At 40.9% G+C, this 23,799-nt stretch overlaps 2 protein-coding genes across 4 annotated transcripts in view; one reads left to right on the top strand and one right to left on the bottom strand.

The window, feature by feature from the left end:
* Positions 1 to 7,006, bottom strand: part of FAM126B (family with sequence similarity 126 member B) — a 53,770-nt gene extending 46,764 nt beyond the window's left edge. For 2 of the 3 annotated variants that reach the window (XM_042462074.1, XM_042462091.1), the window contains exon 1: positions 6,868 to 7,006. The gene's annotated coding sequence lies outside the window, so the exon portion shown is untranslated. Of the gene's footprint in view, positions 1 to 3,168; positions 4,046 to 6,867 lie in introns of those variants that run through there. The other variant, XM_042462083.1, reaches the window with a different exon arrangement.
* Positions 7,007 to 7,077: 71 nt separating this feature from the next.
* On the top strand, positions 7,078 to 21,307 carry NDUFB3 (NADH:ubiquinone oxidoreductase subunit B3). Its single transcript, XM_042462101.1, has 4 exons — positions 7,078 to 7,257; positions 18,316 to 18,431; positions 18,861 to 18,998; positions 21,057 to 21,307. Exons 1-4 carry the CDS (start codon positions 7,093 to 7,095, stop codon positions 21,217 to 21,219), a joined length of 582 nt encoding a protein of 193 aa, XP_042318035.1. The 5' UTR covers positions 7,078 to 7,092; the 3' UTR covers positions 21,220 to 21,307.
* Positions 21,308 to 23,799: the final 2,492 nt, after the last annotated feature.

Genomic DNA, 23,799 nt, shown 5'->3' with positions numbered 1-23,799 from the left:
AATCAGACAAAAGTCTTCAGTAACAGGTTTTTATTTCATTAAAGAGATTAAATAACTTAAATGTGAACTGAGATATTATTCAAAAAGATACTACTTTCTAAAATACATTAAAAAGGTGAACACATACCAAATTAACTCATAATTTGCTACGAAATTTTGATTAACGTATGTACAAGAAACAGGTTGCGTCTTAATTCATATGCTTTACAAATTGATTGCCATTTGACATAAGCAGGCAACTATTTGAAACACTGCTACATTTACAGAATTAACCTCACAGTTTCTGGATCCTGACTAATGCTCACAGACCAAAGGGACATTTGATACGTATTTTATAATACTATTCTGTAATCTTGCCAAGGACTGTTCTCACAGCAACAAAGGGGGCTGGTTTTCCATTTTCAGAACCAATTACTCTGGAGCTTGAGATTGCTTTTAAAACTGTAAACAAAAAGCTATCTGCAGATTTGACATGAGGCTTTTAACACAGAAAATACTCTAATATAACAGCTCCCTTTCAAAGGTGCGCATATTGGTTCAGGTTCACTTTAGGATGAAATGACTTGAAGGCAAACAAGAACAACAACAACGTGGGGCTGACTTCTAATATGTAGGACAGTGGTGGTGAACCTTTTAGGAACTGAATATCCAAACTAAAAGGCCTTCCAGCACCGAGTGTTACCCGATGCTGGGGGCGGGCCTTCTGGAGGGAAGGAGGTAAGACTTCTGGGGTGGGACGTCTTCCCCCCATCATCCCAGGTCTTCATCTGCCTCTCCAGAGCACCTTCCGTGTGCCACAAAAATGGCTTCGTGTACCATTTCTAGTATGCGTGCCATAGGATCCCCACTGTGGACATAGAGGTTCCGAAAAGAAAACAAGGCAAAAGTAGGTTAGATACCCCAAAACAAGTCACACTTCCATACCTCTGAAACATGAAACCCAATCATCCCTCTCTCTGTAGGGGACAGTCTTGCAAAAGTCATTACTTGCTGCAGAACTGTTGGCCCTCATCCAACTGCTAGTCTCAAGGAAAACAGTAAACCCATTAAACCAGGGGTAGGCAATCTTTTTGAGCCGGGGGCCGGGTTGCTGTCCCTCAGACAACTGGGGGGGCCGAAGCCAAAAAATAAATAATTAAATATTTTTTTAAAAAATTTTTTTAATATAAAAATAAACCAGGACAAATGTAGGACAACATTTTCAAATGGAAGACACTTTTTTTAAAAAAAAATGGAGGACATGCAAAAAAATTTGCTGATTTTTAAAAAAATGTTAATATAAATGCATGTTTCTGAGGCTTCTATAGACAATTGCCCCCAAAGGCCCCGGCGGCAATCGGTGGCAGGACTGGGCTGGGGCTGGTCCCAAGGCCTCGCCGGGACGCATCCGGCCCACGGGTCGCAGGTTGCCTACCCCTGCATTAAACCAACTGCTGAATGGCAAGCAAATACTTATATAAACACCACTCATTCAACTGGCCTACTCTAGTATGCACAGGCAACTCAATGAAGCTGTATTCTGCAATATCAACTTTCAATTAATTTTAATTATTTAATTTAGTGACAGGTAAAGTTCAGCCCTCCATTGCTACTAAACTGTAGCTTCCAAAATTCCTCACCATTGGCTATGTTTACTAGGGCTGACCACGGCTGAAGTCCCATAACATTTGGAAACCTGCACTTTGCCTACCACTGATCCAAACCAGGAGCAAATGAAACCAACTGCAAAGGAATAAGGTGAGATTTCTCACCTTAAGACCTCCAGATAGCACCATCATCATTATTATTTTCCCCTCACAATTCAAAAACTTCTAATCTGGGGGCTTAAACATATGGGTCTTTTTTCCTTCAAGAAATGTTTTTCAGGTGTGAGGGACTGCAATGGAGAGGAGTAGTGAAGGCCAAAAAAAAGGGGGGGGAGAATTCAGAGGAAAATCTGGGAGGGGGTCTTTTCCTGAAATCTTTATTTTGTTCCAGAAAATTTGAAAAACAGATTAGGAAATATTTCCTTTAGAACAATGAACAAAATATTTAAGACAAGGTACAGTTCCTCACACTATTGTCCCAGCTAAAGCACATCTAGACTTTTTTTAAACACTCTAATAAAAATATTGCTCCAAGAGGAGTATAATGCCCATTATTCTCCATTATGCTAGCAAGAGGGAGAGGTGGGTGGGAAATAAATGGACCAATGCAGCAGGAAGACCATGTTTAGTCTACTGAGCTGATCAGGACAGAATTGTATGAATAGGAACAGACTGTATCGAAAGTTATTGAAAACATTTGCATTGTTTCAGGTGGATGGGTGTGTAGATGGGGTAAGCAAAATGCTTCAACAGCAGCAAATCAACAGCTTTCCGCTACTTATTCTATGTGTATAGGCTGTCAGTTAAGCGAAAGTAGAATCACAGAGAAATAGTTGACAACTGTTGTGCAAGCCCTGCACAGACCTTGGTTGCAGCAATTGAATGTGAGCTTGTGTAACCCTGACCAATAAAATAAAGCTCCTTATACATATTTCCCTCCATTCTCAGTAAGTGTACAAGTGACAACTTCAGAGCAATAACATTTCCAATATTCACCTGATGTGCTCATGATGCCACTCTATCCCAAAGGCACCTCTCCACAATCCTCCCAGCGGACATCCTGTTGATTCTCATGTGCCAAGAGTAAAGCCACGCGAGTCCAGAGCAAGTAAGGCATACAGAGTAAACTTGAGTGCAGTAAGTAAACCACGCTTAGAGGTACAACAGACAACAAATAATTGACTTGAAGACAAAGCACCAGCAGAGTTCAAGCAGCACCTCAGTAGCAACCATCTAACTGTGCACAAATCTGATATTGCTATATTATTCAAGCAGCTGTGTACATCTGGCTGCTGCCACTATTTACCCATTCACAAACGTTTACAAGTAATGGGAACAAATCCTTAAGGTGCTTTATCTTCACATTTTGCTATAGCTCTTAGATAGAGTAACTTAGAGCACTTAAATTACAGGAAAACAAGCTAACACCATATGTTCCTTTATAGTGCAGCAGAAGACAAAATGTACTGATAATGAACATAAGGCAATTCCATAACAATTCTCAGATTTTTGTCTCTACTTGATATTTCTTGAACACTACCACTGATTCTTCACAACATTCTTCATGAGTATCAACACCCACCTTTGTGAAGTATTTCCCATGACGTTGAGGGGCAGGAAGACAAGACAATTCTCTCATCAGATGCAATAAATGGCTTGAAGATCCAACTGCCAATGGCACAGTAGCCTACAGTGTTCTCAAGCATTCGTTCCTCATTATCTTCACCAAGTTTAACAAGAATTCTTTTGGGTAAAGGGATTCCCTCAGAATCACTAGAATCATTATCCTCTAGGATCATATTACTAACAGCAGCAACAACAACAACACAGTTCTGTACAACTTAAACAGGGCTCAAAAGCAATTTAGGGGTAATAATTGTAAGTTCCAACTAAAACAGGCCCATCAGATAAATGGAACTCAAATAAGCACTGATCTAACAAATTCCACTCGGTTCGGTTGGCCTTCTTTACTTGGGACTGACTGTCAGATTTAACCTTCTGTGTTTACGTTTTATTGCACAACATACAGTCCATTTAAAATCAATGTGAACAGCTGCTTACTCCAAGAGAATTCTGCTACAGTACAGAAAGACCACGTCCCAAGGCAAAGTCTAATGCACCAAAAACACCATATAAATGTTTTGTTTGAACCATAGCGATAATAAATTTTTAAAGTGACCACCATTACTAAAAATGTTGAACAGCCAAAACGAATCTTCTTAAGGTTAACTGTATATATGTAACATGCATAACAAACTAGTAAGCACATAGAATGATTGCACACCTTACCCTCTCAAACTCCCCTTTGGTCTAGAGATAAAAAGCTAATCTGTTTTACATCTTACGTAAAACTATGCCTGCAAAGGCAACTTTACTCCCACCTAGCTTGTCATTGCATCCCAGGAACTGAAGAGGCTACCCATCTGCAAGATCTTATCTAAGAGAAACAAAGATATCTCTTATCTAAGAGAAACAAAGACTGCAAAATGAAATAAGGACAGGGAACACTAATCTAAATGGAACAGTTTAGATTCAAGCTCTTTTCTTCAACCTTTGCTTATTTTATAATACAGTAACTAAAAAAATCTTAGAAAGTGTTGAACAAGATTAAAATAAATGAAAGCTTGTTATGAATAGAACTTTTTAAAAGTATGATGCAAATATGCTAAAATACAACTGAGCCAAGAAGAAAACATTTAAGAAACTACTGACTTTCATATAGTAGTTTACAGAATCTATGTTTGACTCTTCCTGAAAAAAGAAGCTGGCATACTGAAAGTCCAACAGCCCAACCTAAAGGACTTCAAGGAAGCTATAATAAACTGTAGAAATGCTAGTATGCTATGGCCTTTTCTTTTCAAATTCTGTGAACACCTATATATAGTTTCGCCATTACCTGTTTATAATCTGTACCGATTTGAGTGTTCTGTACAAACTCTGCAAGTGAACATCAGCATTACAACATAGCCAAATGGTTACATAACCAGCTACAGAAATGTCCCTACCACATTTGCTTATATATTTCCCCTACTGCACTTTCTATGCTATCATGCATTAACATGTTAAAATAGAGGTTCTCAAGAAGCAAGCAAGAAAGGGATGTCAACTTGAAAAGGGATTTTACTTGGATTTTAAAAGGGGTCTGTTAAACATCTCAGTGATCAGTAAAGCACAGATGAGAACATGCAGCACTGACTGGAAAAGGAGGGGGTAACTTTTTTATTTTGAGAAGAGAGATATACAGTATGGCATACAGAATATACTAAGGCCTTTGAGTGCCTCCAGGAAATTAGAAAGCCCCTATCTTGAGAGAGGTGACTTTCAAAGCAATGCCTTAAAAGCAAAAGGCCTGACTGGGATAATCTCATATTGTTTTGAAATTAAAGGACCCAAGAACAGGAGTGGGGTTTTGAGAGGGGCCACACAGAGGGAAGCATGTTACTGCAGGAGGAAAAACAGACATGGAGGAGCCAAGGAAAGTCTTCTCTTGCAAAGGAAAGCAAGGAGGAAGGCAGCCGGTCTTGAAAGCTCTGTTGGGAGAGGAAGGAAGAAGAGAGGAAGCATCTGTTATGTCCAAGGAGCCTTAGGAAAGGAAAACCTCAAGCTGTCTCCAATGAAAGGGTGGCTCCAGCTGAAAGTCTCATGCTGCCCCCAATTGAAGGAAGTATGGATAGGAGAGAAGTATGTGGAAACCAGGGTAAGGAGACAGAGCCATACCTATCTATTTATCAATCTATCTATACAGTATATATAAGAGAGAGAGGAAGGAGAAGCAGCCAGTGGAGCTCCAAGACTGAGCACTGAAGAGGAAGTGAGTGAATCCCTCCCTACGAATGAAGTGCAAAGGGAAGGAAATAAATTAATAATGATAATAATGATAATAATAATACATTGTATTCCTTACCAGCCTCTCCCCAAGGTTCAAGGCAGGGTGCAACATAGGCTAAAGTACACAGCATCATTTAAGCACTATCTAAAACACTGTTAAGCGTTTTAATACATAAATATAGAACACATCAAAAACCATCTGCATAAATTAATATCCAAATCTGAAATTAGGAGGGAGGGAGGGAGGGAGGGAACCGAGGAGGATTGGAGGGTCAACTGAGGAGCCCCCGAAGCACCCCTCTTTCCCCCGCTTGGAAAGACAACCTACATTAAGATCTTTGGCTGCATTCACGCTGCAGAAATAATCCCATTTGAGACCGCTTTATCTGCCCTGGCTCAATGCTAGGGAATCCTGGGAACTGTAGTTTTGTGAAACATTTAGGCCTTCTCTGTCAGAGAGCTCTGGGCCACAATAAACTACAATTCCCAGGATTCCCCAGCACTGAGCCAGGGCAGTTAAAGCGGTCTCAAACTGGATCTTTATTACTGCAGTGTGTTTTGGACTGTAGGCTGCATCCAGGCTATAGAAATAATCCGGTTTGAGGCTACTTTAGCTGCCCTGGCTCTGTGCTAGGGAATCCTGGGAACTGTAGTTTGTTGTGGCACCAGAGCTCTCTCTCTGACAGAGAAGGCTCAATGGCGCCACATAAAGCCTCATTAGTTGGGTTACTATTCAAGAGTCAAAGGTCCGAGCGACACTGCAGAAATAATCCAGTCTGAGACCGTTTTAACTGCCTTGTGTGGGTGCCAGGGGAACTTGGGAATTATAGTATATTGTGACACCAGAGCTCTCTGACAGGGAAGGCTAGATATCTCACAAAACACTACAGTTCCCAGAATCCCCTAGCACTGAGCCGGGGCAGCCAAAGCGGCCTCAAACCGGATTATTTCTGCAGTGTGGATGTAGCTACAGTATAAATTAAAATTAGGAGGGAGGGGGCAGGGAACCGAGGGGGAGAAAGAGAAGAAGGAGAAGGAAGAGAAGGAGGAAGAAGAAAAGGAGAAGGAAGAGGAAGAGGAGAAGGAGGAGGAAGAATAGGAGGAGAAGAGGAAGAGGATCCTGTCCCCTGAAGCGTCCTCCCTTTCCTCCTCCAGGAGAGGAGACCCTCATCCAGTGGCTCCCAGCCTTTGTCCCTCCAGGCGTTTTGGACTCCACTTCCCAGAAGCCCCAGTCACTCTGCTCATGGCTCAGGAATCCTGGGAGTTGAAGTCCCCAAAAATGAAACCCTAGAGGACCAAAGGGTTGAGAGCCACTGGGGGCTTAAAGGAACAAGACCCTGATTTAACAGGCAGAAGGCAAGGGCAGCCTCCCGCTCGAGTCCTGGCCTTTCCCCATGATCCCACGTCCCTCCCATCTCTCTCTGCAAGGGCTTGCAAGGGAAGCTCTTCCTACCCGGGTCCCTCCTTCCTTCCTTCCTCCGAGTCCGGAGCCTCAGCGGCCTCCCCGCACCGGACCCATCGCGGAGGGCCAACTACGGAAGCGCCGCCCTCCTCCTCCTGGGCCCCTGACGAAGACGACGCCCCCGGCTTCACTCAGCAGCCCCCGCCTCCAAACAAAGCGCCCGCCCATTGGCCCTCCAACAAGCGCGGCGCTCATTGGCTCCCTCCTCCGCGTTCCATGGGGGAGGAGTCAGTTACAAGGAAACAGCGGAAGGGAAGAAGCGCGGAACCGTTCGGAGCGGCTCAGGTTCCCTGGGGGGACTTCTTAGCGGTTGAGCGACTTCCGCTTCCGGTGAAGCTCCTGGAGTATTGGCAAAAAAGGTCACTCCGCAGAGAGGAAAGGGTAAGGAAGGGGGGCCCTTGGCTCTGTGCCCCATTGTCTTTGCTCCCCCAAATCTTCTCTCCTGTAATAGGCTTCCTGGGTGTCTGGGAGGTTATGGAGAGTGGGGCAGAGAGAGGCCTTCTAGTCGCCCCTTTGGGGCTCACTGAAAGGAAGAGCTTGGCAGCAGGAGCTTCCCTAGACTCCAGTCTACTTCCAAATGCATCTGAGGAAGTAGAGTTAAGTCCATGAAAGCTCAGGCTCCCAGCTTGTTTTTTTCATAGAATCATATTGCTTTTAATAATAATATCATTCATTTGTATAGGGCCATAAATTGACATGGCCCTTTACAGAAACAAAAGCGGTCCCAAGCTTTACATCCTGCCAAAGGCGTATAGTCTAAGGATAATATATATATATATAAAGTATACAGTCATTATAAACAAATGATGGAGGTGAAATACAATACGATAATAGCAACCGAGATACAATCAAATACAAAGCAGTATTAATGTAAAATTCCAAATGCATTAATAAATAAGAATGTCTTCAATTCAGATTTAAAACTAGCCAGAGAAAAGGCAGTCCACAAATATTTAAGGAGGCTATTCCAGGAATACGGTGCAGCAAGAGAAAAAGGGCAAAGCGAGGCCAAGGGAGAGGAAATCCTTGGTTGGGTAAGAAGTCCAGAGTGCCTTATTTATTTATATCCCACCCTTTCCCCAAAACTGGGGTTTACAAGATTAAAAACATACAATTAAAAACACAGGAAAGTGCTACATTAAAGCCTCTTGTTTAAAGGCCTCCAAAGAAGGAGACACCTCCACCATGGTCCTGAACCAGCACTGCCAGGAGTCAGGTTTAATCCACTCCTTTTTGATCTGGTCCAAAGGAATGGGCCACTTTGGGGGAATGCGTCATTTGAACGGCATGCTCTCAAAGCGGCCAGAAGCTGCCTTATTTGGCCCATGCATTTTGGGCCCCTGTTTGACTTGTGGTTACTATTCGCCAAAGCTGGCATAGCAAATGGGGCAGGGAAATGGAAGTTTCCAGACAGGTTGGGTTTTAGGTTGTTGCAGAACATGAAAAAACTGATTTATAGCTTCAGTCACTTAAGCATGTGGTCCTAAACACACGTAAGAGGATGAAAGTCCTGTTTGTTGTGAAACAATGGTCGAAAACACACTGCAGAAATCATCTAGTTTGAGACCAACTTATCTGCCTTGGCTCAGTGCTAGAGAATCCTGGGAGTTGTAGTTTATTGTGGCACGAGAGCATTCTGACAGAGAAAGCTAAATGTCTCACAAAACTACACTTCCCAGGATTTTCTAACATTGAGCGAGGACAGTTAAAGCAGTCTGAAACTGGATTATTTCTGCACTGTGTTTTGGGCCAAGGTTTACAGTCCTTTGTTGACATTCGGTTCTGCCTGTTGGCACTTTTAGTTGTGGCCTTCTGACTTAATAACGTGTGCAAGTATACTGAATGGCTGGGGTTTTTTATGTAATTGTGGATTTGTTCACACCATATTAATCATTTTGAGCTAGATTTGTGTCTTGCTTGTTATTGTATAAATTCAAATATAAATCTATTAATTTTAGTAAAATAATTGACCGAAAAAATCTGGGTCAGTTTATCCACTGGTCAATATAAGTACTGAACTTTAACTCTTATCAAAAAAAGGAACCATCCCCTTCTCTCAGTAGAGTGGCAAAAGGCGAGAGCTTAGTCCATCCTGGGAGCACTTTAAAGAAGCACTAAAAGAAGCACCAACCCCCCTCTACTTTCTCCACTGCATTGCATCCTTCGTTGCATGCCCCTAAGTTTTACCCTTGACTTAACATGGGTTATGTCAAAATCTATAATTTTAGCCCTAAAACCTGCTGCCGACTTATACATGAAGTCGACTTATAGTTAAGTATATACGGTATATTTGTATCATTCAAAGTTCAGTTAATAGTTTAGTATGCTGTGAATTCTGCATTTCACTCACCATTGAGGCATGCCCTCTCCTTGGGGGCCAAACTGGCACCAATGGTGATTTCATTCTAGCACCGAATTAAAACAACGTTCTGCTAGAGCTGTTGGGGTTTAATTTAATTTCCCCAAATCTAAACTGGCACATGTTCTAAAATTGTTTTAAATTGTTCAATATACCTTTGAATTATTTTAAAATTCTTACTGATTTTAAGTTGTTCTAAACGTTTCCAAATTCTAAATGATTTTAAATTAATTTGTTTGTTCTATGTCCTGAAATCTTATTATATAGCATAGGATATACATATTTTAAGAAACAGTAAATAAATAACTGGCAGTAATGTAGGAGCAGAAATCTCCATATTTCCAAAGGACCTTTTCTGTATTTCATGTCACATTAATTTCTTAATTTCAGTATAAAGAACAACAGTAAAGAGAATCAAGCAAGGTGACTGCTAGGAAACCTCTGCGTTTCATCAGTATTTGCCCATAGTCAGGAACTGGATGTTAGGCAAGGTGATTGAAAATGAATCTAGACAAAATGGAAAATGAATCCAGACAAAATGGTTATGATATTGATTGAATATGGTTTACCTATTCTCTCCATTACTCCATTTACTCAGGTTTGTAGTCTGAGTGTTCTTCAGTTCCTCATTGTTTCTGGCAGTGTTTTGTTTTATTTTTATCTGACTTTCTCCAAGGTGCATAGTATATATTCTTTTCTTCCTCCATTTTACCTACAAAATAACCACTTATAATTGAGGCCCAAAACAGACTGGCTGAATAGACCGGTGCAAGGACACACCAGCATCATTTGCTCTGGGACCATGGCAACCACATGCTTCTGGTCCCAATCTGGACCCCTGAAAGGAGCGGGTTCTATCCACTTCTTCTTGGCCCGCTTTTTTCCAGATGACGCGGGCTCAGTGCGGCTTCTGGCAGCATTTGGGCATGCATCATCTGGACACTACGCCCCAAAGGTGGCTGGAATCTGCTTCATTTGGCCCGTGTGTTTCAGGCCTGAGAGGTAGCAACTGATCCAATGTTATTCTATGAGCTTTTTAGCTCAGAGGGAATTTGAATCTAGTTCTAGTGGGATAGTCTAACAAATTTATCACATCAGTAATGACGTCCAGTAAAGTCTGTCACTTCCATCTGGTTACAAGATTTTTGATACATTTTTATCAGAGCAGACAAACCTTGTGAATGATTTCATTACCCTGAGCTTAGATTATTGTGACTTATTTTATGTGGACAGCATTTGATAACTATTCAGAAGCTTCAACTAATATAGAATGCAGCAGCAGTCTTGTAAAGGTGCATGGTATGCCAGGAATATATTATGCTAGCGCTAATTCATCTACCTGGTGTGTTCAAGTTGTAAATCAAGAAACTGCCTTGGTGTACATTTTTGTAATGTCTTTGTTTCTCAGTCACAATTAACTTTTTGTATGTGTATTTAGCTTAAGCATCAGTGCTTGAATTAAAAAAAAAACAGCTTCGTGAAAGCTGTTGTTGTTATGTGTCTTCAAGTCATTTCCAACTTATGGAGACCCTAAGGGTAAAACTGTCACAAGGTGTTCTTGGGCTTAGTGTGTGTGACTTGCCCAAGGACAGCCAGTGGGTTTCCATGGCAGAGTGGGGAATTACAACTTAAAATTATAGATCTCAGAATCCACCAGTAGCTGGGAGATTCTGGGATATGCAGTCCAAAACCAACTTTAATAAGCTCTGCCTTTTTTTTCTTCTTCAATGGTGCAGTCCTGTGTCTGTTCAGAAGTAAGTTTTTATTTAATAATTTTTATTTATGGCTTTTATACCCTGCCCTTCAGCCCTAAAGGCTATCAGAGCAGTGTACAATTATTATTTTTAATTAGATGGTTCCCTGACCTCAGGCTTACAATCTAAAAGACACGACACAAAAGGAGAAGGGAATGGTGGTGGGAAAGGGGATGAGGTCGAGTGGTTATTTCTCCCTCTGAGGCCTGGACCAAGGCAGATGGACTGGAGGGAGGGCTCTTCTTCTTTTTCTTCTTCAGACTAGCCCTGATGGAGCTAGGCCTGCCTGTTCCTCACAGGCCGAAGGATGACAGTTATCATGGGGGGAGGGATCTCTTTCTTCAGGCTAGCCCTGGTGGAGCTGGGCCTGCCTGTTCACTCCCTCGCAGGCCGAAGGATGACAGTTATCATGGAGGGGGGGGCTGTGTATTATTAATAAGTTGTATTATTTTCAGCTGAACTTACTCTCAGGTTTATTGTAGTCCTAATAATGTTAAAGTTTTAAAAATATCAGTCAATAATTTGAGTAATCATATGTCCATCAACTTTAGGCAAGTGGCTGTTATAGAGCCGAGGTGAGCAAAGTGATGCCCCCAAGTGTCCTCTATAGGTTTGGGAGGCATTTTTGCCATATCATGACTTCCTTGGCCCTTTTAGGCCCAAAAAGGCCTTTTTTTAAAAAACTGGAAGTGACTTCTGGTCACTTTCTGTTATCAAAAAGACCTCTCCTGGGCCTACAATAGCCAAGAAGTGGCTAAAAACATGACAGATTGCTCCCTCACAGCCCACAGAGGGTATTGAGGGACATATGGGCAAACAATTGTTTGCTGCAGTGGAGTGTGTCCTAAAGGAGAATTACAGTTCTCTAGTCCCCCACACTTACCCACCCCTGATATAAAGTGTATATATCAGGGAACAGGAGGTGTTCTGCATCAAGTTATAAAAATTCACTCTTGATTTTAAAAGTTTGTTCCATAACTTGAAACTTTGTCAGACCACATCATGCCTTGGGAATATAAACTGTCTTCTAACCTGTGTTAGTGTTCAAGAAAGGAGGCATCAGTGAATTTAAGACCCTAGTTTATCTAAAAGAACACAGTGCTGAGCAGAGGTTGACATATATTTGGAGTCTACTAGCAAACAGGCATTTAAAACAAGCTTAAACAGCATTTAACAACTGAGCAACAACAGACTATGACCATCAAACAAACTCACTTGTAATGAGCAAGCACCATTCCCCAATAGGCATATCACTTCTTTGTAACTCACAGTGGTGTTCTAGCTGGTATCTTTATCAGCAGAACCTGTCAAGATGTTTCAGGACTCAGATCAGATTACATGTTTAACTTAACTTAAAATTCCTAAGAGCTTACAATATTTTTTTTCTCAGCATAGCTTTTCTTCAGCACTGATGTACCTAACTTAGGCCTTATGATCACTTTCTGACTTTTCCTCTTTCATTTCTGTTAAAATATATTTTCTGAATTACAGAATGGAAAGATGCTAATTTAATATGTATGTGTGTTGTGTGCCTTCAAGGCATTTCTGAATTATGGTGACTCCAGTGCAACTCTATCATGGGGGTTTCTTGGCCAGGTTTATTCAGAGGAGGTTTGTCATTGCCTTTCCCTGAGGCTGAGAGAATGTGGCATGTCCAGGGTCACCCAGTGGGTTTCATGGCCAAGTGGGAATTGAACCCTGGTCTCCAGAGTCATGGTCCAATACTCAAACCACCATGCCATGCTGGCTCTGTAATTTAACTTTTTGTTTTTAGCTGTCCTTGAGTCAATTCCGACTCATGGCGACCCTGTGAATGAGACATCTCCAAGAATCCCTATCTTTCACTGCTCTGCTCAGGCCCTGCAAATCCATGCCTCTGACTACCCTGATTGAGTCCATCATCTGGCATGCAGTCTTCCTCTCCTTCTTCTGCCCTCTACCTTTCCTAGCATTATTGTTTTTTCTAGTGAGCCATGCTTTCTCATTATGTGGCCAAAGTACAACAGTCTCAATTTGATCAACTGGCTTCCAAGAAGATATCTGGTTTGATCTGGATTGGTCGAGGTCGCATTTGTTTGACTTTTTGGCTGTCCATGGTATCCTCAGCACTCTTCTCCAGCACCACATCTCAAATGCATTGATTTTCTTTTTGTCTGCTTCCTTTACTGTCCAACTCTCACATCCATACATGGAGATGGGGAATACGATGGCCTGGATGATTCTGACTTCATTGCTCATTTGTATATCTTTACTATTCAGGATCTTTTCTAGTTCTTTCATAGCTGCTGTACCCATTCTTAGGCGGGGTACATACCGCCACTTTGCGGCGCTCTGCCGTCGCCGCCGGTAGGTTCGCGGGGGAGCCGGAGCCTTCAGTCGGCGCGACTCCCGCGCGGACCGAAAAAGAAGCTCCAAAATGGAGCTTCTTTTTCCATCGCGTTTGTGACGTAGCGAGGCGCCAGGGGCGCACTCGCTACGTCACAAAGGACGCGACGCGTACGGACGCTCAGCGTCCGATACGCAAAGATGGCGCCGGCCATGTAGAAGGGCCGGCGCCATCTTGTACGGACGGAGTCCGTACTAGGCCCAGGGGCGTCTATAAGAGACGCCCCTTTTTTTAAATAGGACGTCCTCCGGACGTCCCAAATGGCGGTGCAGAAAGCCCCTTAGTCTCCTTCTTATTTCTTGACTGCAGTCACCACTCTGGTCAATGTGTGACCCTAGGTATGGAAATTCTTTGACTGTTTCAATTTCTAGATTGAATTTATGTAATTCTTCTGTGCTCATTATTTTGGTTTTCTTTATGTTCAGCATTATATTGATCATTTCCATTCTGTTGGCCAGTTCTTTGTTTTATATATTTGTTAGCACATTATGGTTAACCCTTATGTTGATTCTGTCTGAGTGCATTGTACCAGTTCAGTTGAGATAACGTACTGGTTACCTTTTAGTTACATGATTCTAGATTCCACACGTGCAGATATTTTTCTCAGTGCTTATCTTGCTGCTGAGTCAAGCAAGTGCTTTCAAGAACAGAATGATTATTATGTTTATAAAACTTCCTATTCTAATTTCTTTTATGTACAGATCTGCAGAATGACTAATGCAAGTCAGTACATCTTGTTCGCAAGCTGTTTCATGACTTTGCACAGTGTTTTTTACGATCCAAATCCCTTAAAGACTAAATCTAAAATTAATCGTAACTATTAAAGCTTATTTACGTAAATGCAACTTAATACAGTTTTGAACTAACAAATAGCATATTGCCTCTTTATAATGGCAAATATTATTTTACCTTGATTTGAGTTATTTTTAAAGAAAGAAGCTTTTCTATCCAGTGCCCTGGGGGTTTAAATGAATTGCTACCATGAAAATCCCATTTAAAGGCACTACTTTTCCATAGTGGTGAGATTGTGTGCTCCTGTAAGCAAGAAGCTATGCTGATGGTTGCATTGTTGTTGGTAGGGTCTCCCATGTCAGACAGGCTTTTGTGGAGGAATCAGACTAATGTGCCAAACAGCTATTGGGCAGCAACAGTAGTGAAGAGTAACACTAGTGGCAGATTTCTTAGAGACAGTCATAGTGGCAGCATAGCTGATACAGTCGGCCTTCTTTATCCATGGATTCAAGCAGCCACAGCTTGAAAACATATTTTAAAAAGTATAAATTCCTAAGAGCAAACCTTCATTTTGCCATTTTATATGAAGTAAACCATTTTACTATGCCTGGGACTCAAGCAACCATGGATTTTGTTATCCACAGGGGGCTCCTGAAACCAAACCCCAGCAAATAACAGACCCACTGTACTTGTTAGTACTGTGCAGAACGAGGCACAGTACACCCCCTCTGAACATTTTTAACATGAAAGCTCTATGATGAGACAATCCAAAAAGAAACATAGGCCTGTTACAGACAGGCCAAAAGAAAGCTGCTTCGAGTCACTTTGGAGGTATGGTATTTCAATGATACATGCGTCCTAAGAGTCCAAAAGCCGCACCAAAGTTGCACTCCAGTCCTTAGAACAGTAGTGTGGCTTTGGTGTGGCTTTTGGACTCTTAGGACGCATGCCTAATTGAAATACCATACCTCCAAAGTGACTCGAAGCAGCTTTATTTTGGCCTGTCTGTAACAGGCCATAGTGAATAGAGATAGTGCAGAAGATGAGACTCAAGGTTGGAAGGCACTCAATGAGCTACTGAGGAAGAGCAGAGGACAAATAGTGCTGTGACACAGCTGGACTAAAGCTGAAAGGATGTTCACCTGTTAATGTGCTAAGAGGTAAAAGGAAAATCTAGAGCTGCATTACATGTTTTATAGGAATATGGAATGTAGAAACATGAATGATGGCAAGCTAGCCATTATAAAACAAGAAATGGAACATACAAACTTTGTGGCTGATGGAGTGCAGCAATGAATTTCAGAAGAAAATCACCCGGTGCTTTTTAGATTATTACAAAAGGTTTTATTATTGATCACTCTTAAAGAAATGGGTGTGCCACAACATTTGATTGTCCTGATATGTAATATGTACTTAGGACAAAAAGTCACCATCAGTACAGGTAGAAACAAAATGGAGGTCAGACAAGATTGTATTTCATCATCCTATCTATTTAATTTATATGCTGAACATGTATGTATAGTTGGATTAGACTTGGAGAAAGGAGGCCTGGAAATTATAGGAAGGAGCAGGAAGGAAAAATGAAGGAACAATTTAAGATATGCAGATGGCACCATACTACTAGCAGAAAATAGCAAAGACTGTTGAAGAAAGCAAAGGAAGCACGTGCTAAGGTATAGTGACAGATGAACATGAAGAAAACAAAAATAATGACCACAGCTGATTTACACAACTTTAAAGTAGATGATGAAGACACTGAAATGTTTAAAAATTATCCAAACCTTGCCTCAGACATTAATCAGAATGGAGACTGTAGTCAGAAAATCCAAAGAAGACTAGGACTTGGAATGAACTAGGCAAGATCCTGAAGAGTAAATATACATCATAGAATACTAATGTTAGGATTGTCTGTGCCATGATATTACCTATTTCTGTGTATCATTAGGAAATCTGGACTGTGAAGAAAGCTGAAGAAAATCATTTCATTTGAAATGTGCTGGAGAAGAGTTGTGCAGCTATTGGATACTGCCCAAAAGACAGAGAAATGGGTCTTAGAGCAAATTGAGACTGAACTCTTCCTCCAAGTCAAGATGACAAAAGTGATGACTGTGACACTTTGGCCATATCATGACAAGACATTACTCACTTAAAATGATGATGATGATAGGTTTTTGTGGGTTTTTCGGGCTATGTGGCCATGTTCTAGCACAAAGAAACTCTGCTAGAACATGGCCACATAGCCCGAAAAACCCATAAAAAACTATGGATGCCGGCCATGAAAGCCTTCGACTTTACAATGATGATGATGCTTGGTAAGGTAGAAGACAGTAGGAAAAGAGGAAAACTGCATCACCTGTGGATAGACTAAACCAAAGAGGCCACAGTCCTGAGTGTAGAAGATCTCAACAAGGCTGTTGATAGCAGATGCAGGTCTCTCTTTCATAGAGTTGCTTTAGGTCAAAGTCAACTTGACGGCAGTAAACAGTAACAACCATGGAGATTCATTTGATAAAGGCAGTCATGGGCAATTTGCCAGTCATTAATAACTAGTACAATCCATACAGATAGAATCAACTTTAGTGTTAACTAATATATGCCAACAAATATAGAAAACAAAAACAGTGGCAACAGATGGGGAATGAATTATATAAATGCCCATCCATAAAAAGGAGACTCAAAAGGCTGCAGCAACTATAAGACCATAGCATTAATTTCCCATGCAAGCAAAATTATGCTCAAAATTCGGCAGCAGAGACTCCAGTCATACATGGAGAGAGAAATCCCAGAGCTGCTTAGCAAGTTTCTTTTGTCTTTTTATTTGACCCTTACTATGTAAAGCACTGTGCCAACTTTACAGTGCTCTATAAATAAATGATGATGATGATGATGGTGCAAGTGGGGTTCAGAAAAGGAAGAGGCACCATATTGTAAACATATAATGGAAGATGAAGTGCAACAAGGAATTCCAGAAGAAAATAAGCATGTGCTTTATAGATTACAGTTGTTGATTATAGTAAAGCCTTTTACTGCATAGACCATGAAAACCTATGGAATGCTCTGAAAGAAATGGAAATGCCACTAAATTTGAAAGTCCTAATGAAGAGTTGGACAGTGAAGAAAACAGATAAGAAGAGAATCAGCTTGAGATGTGGTGCTGGAGAAGACTGCCAATGATATTGTGGACAGCCAAAGAGATAAACAAATAGGTTTTTGAACAGATCAAGCCTGAACTCTCCCTGGAAACCAAGGGAGTCATTTGGCCACATTACAAAAAAGCATGCCTCATTAGAAGAGACAATAATGCTAGGAAAGGTAGAAGACAGTGGAAAGAGTTCAGGCTTGATCTGTCCAAGGATCTATTTGTTTGTCTCTTCTTATCTGCTTTCTTCCCTAAGGCATAAGCAGAGCAGTGGAGGACAGGGAGTCTTGGAGATGTCTCGGGGTCTACACAGTGTCCATGAATCGGGTTGAGTCAAGCACAGTTAACAATAACAAAGACCTGATCCATCGGAGTGATATTTATGTCTGCTTTGCCCACCCACAGCAGAACTTGTTTTCTAGCCACTAAACACTTGTGAGATCTGGAAACACAGGCCTAAATGAGATGTGCCTCCAGAGTGGTACTCTTATCCTTACTGTATTATGTTTCCTGGAATGCACCATCAAAATGAGTGGAAAGCAATGTAATGCAGATAAACAAGATTCTGGTCTCTTGTGGATATAGGCAATATCTGACACTTCCCAGAAGAGTGGTTAATACCTTTCTCTAAATTAGAATTAATGTACTGTAATGCATGCAGTGAGTTTCAGTGAAGGAGGCAACTGGAGCCTGCATCCAAAGATGTCAGGTGTGGTGATTGAGAAATAATTTGAGGCTTCCCAGACTACTGGGGTTGCACAAGAATACTTAATTGTTAACTAAATTATGAGTGATTTAGATGTCATGCCTCAAAGAAGTTCTTCAGTTGCAGGGGAATCATTATCTCAGTACTCAAAATGAAGTTGTTTATTAGTATGGGAGGGGTAGGCTCTATTGCTACTTGGTGTTGCTGCTTTTTGAAGCAATATGTGGAATGTGATTGTTTGTTGTGGAACCTTAATAAATGGTTCCCCTGACATCATCTCCTAAAGATTAGGAAAATCCCTTTGTTTCCATTTCAATGCTGCTTTGGAGACTGATTTTATGTTACCTGTACTTTGGTAAACAGGTGCTAGAGGAGTGTTTTTGGACTATAGCTACAATTGCTGCTTTTCAGAACTGGCCCAACAACATCTGGTACTCAAGTTTGAGAACAATTGTGTTGGAGCATTCTGTGAAGTGCATCTAAGTAGAGAAGCACTTTACAAAGGCAATCTCAGGATTTTTTCTTTTACTCTCTTTTGTATCTAAAAGGGCCTTAGTCCAACAAAGCAGCACATCCAGTTGTTGCCAGTCTTTCTGAAACTACGGGCTCGATCAGACAGACCAAAATAAAGCTACTTCGGGTCTTTTTGGAGATATGCTGTTTAAATGACACATGCATCTTAAGAAGTCAGAAGGTGCGCCAAAGCTGTGCTCCAATCCTTAGGAAGATTTTGCTACTAAAAAAGAGGGGGGGAAACATAGTTTTCCTAATGCAGTTTGACATGCCATTCCTTATGTGCCAAAAGTGGAAGAGGATCTGTTTTCTTTGTTTTTAATGAATATATTATGTACTATATTCAAATAAATCTTAAGTATGCCTCTTGTAAGCTGCTTTTCCATCTTTCCTAGAAACATGGGACATGGACATGAACACGGGCATGGCAAAGTGGAGCTTCCTGATTACAAAATGTGGAAGATAGAAGGTACTCCCCTAGAGGACATCCAAGAAAGGCTGGCTCGGCGGGGTCTCAGGGATCCATGGCTTCGGTAAGAACTGTCATGAATGTCATCTACTCAGCCAGATGGTTCTCCTTTCACAAGGAAAATAAATATACAGAAATGTTTAAATAAAGGATGAGTACCTTTGGCCCTCCAGATATTCAGGTCCACTACTTGCATGAGTCCCAACCATGTGGCTAACAGTAAGGGATCGTGAGAGTTCTAGTGCAACAGATCATGAGGGCCAAAGGTTCTCCACTCCTAGGTAGTAAATAAAACTAATCCTGGGGAGAAAATTTGACTTTAGGAACATAGTCCATTCAGACACTTAGAAACCCACATCTCTCAAAGCAGCTGCTTGTCCTGTATTGGAAAGTGGTCACCCAATTGTGGCCGTTAGTTCTGAGGATGGCTTTCTTGCTTTGAGAGGGTAGCAGATTCAGAAAGATTCCATTTTAAAATTGCTATACCTAGGAAGGAACCCTATTTACCTAACTCTGCTTACTGTTGGTATACTTGTATGATATTTTGTCTAATCTGAAAAGAATATTTATTTCGACTTGACCCGTTCTCTAAACCTGCTCTCTCTACAGTGGAAAAAACGATTATCTATTGCATTATTTACTAACATACTCTTAGTGTGCAATGCTTTGTATTTTTAGATCAAGCACCTCTGCATCAATTAGCACTAGCATTATATTGTCCCATTAGAAGGCTGGCCCCAAAACCATAACTTATTAATGGCTGTTTTTATGTAAGTGGAACCATTATAATGTGTGCTAGATATATGGCCTCTGAAATTCTTTATCCACAGAATAACACAAAGTGCTAGCTTTTGTAATACAGTCTCTTCAATCTACCACTATAAGGAACTGCCTGCTGCAAGTGCATAAGGGAGATTTTAATGGATTAGGAGAAATTTAAAATGATGCTTTGGAAGGTATTTCAGATTGTATCTATAAAGATACTCTTTATATATTAATATTTATCCACTGAAAGAGCCTTCTGTATATGGAAGCAGTGCTAAACTAACAGTACACTCCTTTGCACATTTACTCAGATGTAACTCCAGATGAGCTAATTTAGGAAATTTTAAACAAGTTAGAGAGAAAGGGAGTTGGTCATTAGATGCCTAATGGTGCTCAAGGGGATTTGAGGGGGCACTTGTAGTGCTCATAATTCACCTGAGGGAGAATTGGGAGATCTGGGTGACCAGGAAGCCACAAATAGGTCACATGCCCATGGGCAACAGTTTCCCCAGCCTTTCCTGATGGTTAACATAGCAATATTGCAGTGTTTAGCAAAGGATCTTTTGACCATCTGAAAGAAGATCTTATTAGGCTATTAATCATGTCAAGAGCTTTTCTTTTAAAGGCTGTTTCATTCTAAAATGGAACCGGAGACTTAAGGGGAAGGAATGGCCTCCGGCGTCAATCAGACTGTATCTACAGCAACTGCACAGCTAGCTCCCAAAGCGGGCCATTGCCTGCTGTCCCAAGCCACACTGCCCAGAACTTGGTTTAACCAACTCCTTTTTGCCGCAGTTTTGAGCTTTAAGGGTGTGTGTCACCACACCTCCAAAGCAGCAGGAGGCCACTTCTTTTGACGCATGTGTTTCGGGTCTTAGTGATTATAGTAAATAGTCCTGGAAAATTATACAATACCTAGTGAATATATTGTACAGGTTGTAATTAGACATCACAAGCCATAAACATCCTGTACATAAAATCCACACTTTAATGAATAATACAGAAAAAGAGTTACTTTGTGGGGTTGGCAATTGGATGCGTTCATTTTGTGAATAGATCTTATCATAGAATTTAAACACAATTTTAGGCTTCTTCAGATATCCCACATTTCACCCTACATTGTTCCACCTGATCATTTTTCAAGATTTGTCAAGGAGATGCAAGTGAGAGGCAAGGACAGGAAACATTTCTTCAGGAACTTCCTTAAGCTACTATTCTTAAGGCCAAAGCACACAACTCTTCTCTCTGACATGTTGCTTCAGAAGATACTGTTAAATATGTAGACCAATAAGTAGAGTTGCAGAATGTTCTGACTTTATTAATCGTTTGTCTCTGTATCACTCCCCACCCTCCACAGCAATGAAGCATGGCGATACATGGGTGGCTTTGCAAAACCTGTCACTATCATGGATGTTCTCGGCAAAGGATTCAAATGGGGATTTGCTGCCTTCGTGGTGTCTCTTGCAATTGAATATGCATTTTTCCCTCCAAAAAAGGATAACAGTAATGGGCATCACTGAAGACATTTTTTGTTTGCTCCTAAATTATGCTTCAGTTGTGTGTTTTGACTTTTCATGGGAAAATCCTATTAAAGTTGTTCATGAAGTACACCAGTTTTTGTTTCTTTTGTCTATATATGAGGCAGGTGAAAATGCTTCAACGTGATCCTTCATTAATAAATCTTATGTTTTTATAGGCTTCTGATTAGGCTGTTTTTGTGCTAATAGCTTTTGTTTATAATTGATTGGACCAAAGGCTAGAAGATGAACTATAAATTCAGAGATTTAATGTCTCCTGAGTGGTGTATATTTAAAAAGACTTGGTGCCCTTGTTCCAGGGGTTTGCTATGCTAGTATTCCTCATATTTATATCTTATCCTTTTTCCAAGGAGCTGATACATGGATGTCCCATATTTTCATAACAACCCTGTGAAGTAGATTGGATTGAAATGTAAGGTTGTCAGGTGGAATAACTGCAGGGATCCTGTTCCTTTAATGGTTGTGCAGAAGAGAGAATTTCAGTAGGTGTTGCTTATCATGCTGAATTTCTCTAAACTATGTAACAATTAAATGAAGACGAATTCTGTCTTTCATTTCACCTGGTAGTCTTATTGAAAGATAATGATTGATTCAAGTTCATTCCATGATGCAGCTTGAATCTTAGACCAGGCCTCTTGAGTCTAACACACACTATTCTATATCACACTGGTTTTCCTTAGATGGCTCTTGACTAAGGGCCAAAACATAACGACCTGAAGGGGTGGCTTGGTGCTGCCCCTTTGAATGCTGGATCAAGGCTGCAGCAACAGCACACCACAGCCCCAGTCTGGCTATTTGCAACCTCAAATAGAAGTGGCAGAAAGTCGCTCCTTTTTGAGCCATCAAAAAGTTGGCTTGTCTGCTGCTACGACAGTATTTTGGTGCTCGTGCAGTGTATAAACGCAGCATGACTGGAATGCTACAATGCTGCCCACCATGTGGTTGGGCGGGCAACATAATGCCGGCTTGGGGGCAGCATCAAGGGTGTGCGTCATCTAAATGCCATGCCCCATGCTGCCCCGAAGCTAGCATATTTTGCCAGCCTGCTTCACCCCTTAGTCTATAAGGCGTTCATCAACCTGTGTATCTGGTAGCTTATATTATAGTACTTCATGCATGAGATAAACAACTTTAAAATGTTACAGCAGTTGCACGTAATATAAGGACCTTTTCTTAAAAAGCAATTCTATAGGTTGGAAACATTGTGCCCCATTTTTCAGTTAAAATACTTCATTTGTTCTGATTATCTTGTTTCTGATCTTTGTCATCTTCCAATGTGCCTTCCTAAGAATTCTAATGACTTCATTTGTAAGAAATTCAAATAGGCTTCAGATACAGCAGCTTTTTATTCAGAGCTCTTTTTACATAATTTCCTAGATATTTTAGCTGCAAAACCTCACTGCTTTTCATCACTGCCTTATATGCCCCCAAACAAACAAACAGATGATTGGAATTAGATAAACCTGTTTGTTTGGCTTGTACAGTGTGCCTGCGCCATACGTGGGCTTGCTGTACGCGGCTTTGATCTTACTTATACGGCAAGCCATGGAGGACAAAATGGTGCCACACATGAGAATGCACCACCATAGTAAATAAAGGGATTTAACCTTATGCTATTTTTCCATATGCAAGGGGGAGGGTTCCAGAACAGATCTCCCACATATAGGAAGGGGCCATTAATTCCTTGGCTTGCCTTACAATGGTTGCAAAATTGGAAACACTTGAAATATAAAGTTTGGAAGTCAATTTATTGGTTATGAAAGCAGGCTGTTCTGTGCACTATGAAGACTGCAGCTATTCACTTAAAGGTTATCAGCCCCATTTTGTGGTGTGCACCACAGCAACAATTCCCTATACTATACTATCACAAGAGGTCAAGAGTACAACAATGTCAGAAATTCTTTAGCTGCATTATAAATTCAGAGATGAAAATACAAAGCAATGTCAATTTTTCTTCTTTGATTCAATTAAGAGGAAACTACAGCAACTTCTCAGACATTTGCTTATTGTTTTGCTGAGATTAACATTATTACATTGATAATAATATGCACAGAATTCAAAAACAACCATGTTAGTCTATAGAATTAGTTTGTAAAGATATTTTGTAGCACCTTTGAGACTAGTCTCAAAGGTACTACAAGATCTCTCTAAATAATATGCACATTTTAGTTAGGACTTTGGGATGGCTGGGACAGAACCAAAGCTTCAGAGTAATGGGCCACATTCCTTGTTGATGAATAGACCTCTTCCTCTCCTCCTGTCTGCTTAGTGTATTTGGGGAACCCCGATACATCTGGATGGTTTTCTGTTAACTGAAACCATAGAGGATAATCCAAATAACCTTAACTTCCACTTGATCAACTGGATTTAGAAAACAAACTCCATCTTCCCATTGACAAATTTGGGTCAATGCTTTTGTTTAACATAGAAAAGATCGTTGAGGAATCTCATTCACTACTGTGCAACACTTCCTCCAATAACAGTGGTATTTATTTTGGAGCATATGTTTATGAGGTTTTGTTCCATGTGTAAAATATTTTTCCAAATAAAATTTTTAAAAAA

This window comes from Sceloporus undulatus, chromosome 1 (genome assembly GCF_019175285.1).
Source record: "Sceloporus undulatus isolate JIND9_A2432 ecotype Alabama chromosome 1, SceUnd_v1.1, whole genome shotgun sequence".
Classification (NCBI taxonomy): Eukaryota; Metazoa; Chordata; class Lepidosauria; order Squamata; family Phrynosomatidae; genus Sceloporus; species Sceloporus undulatus.
Note: the sequence above shows the minus strand (reverse complement) of the source record. Positions and strands in the feature narration are given on the sequence as shown.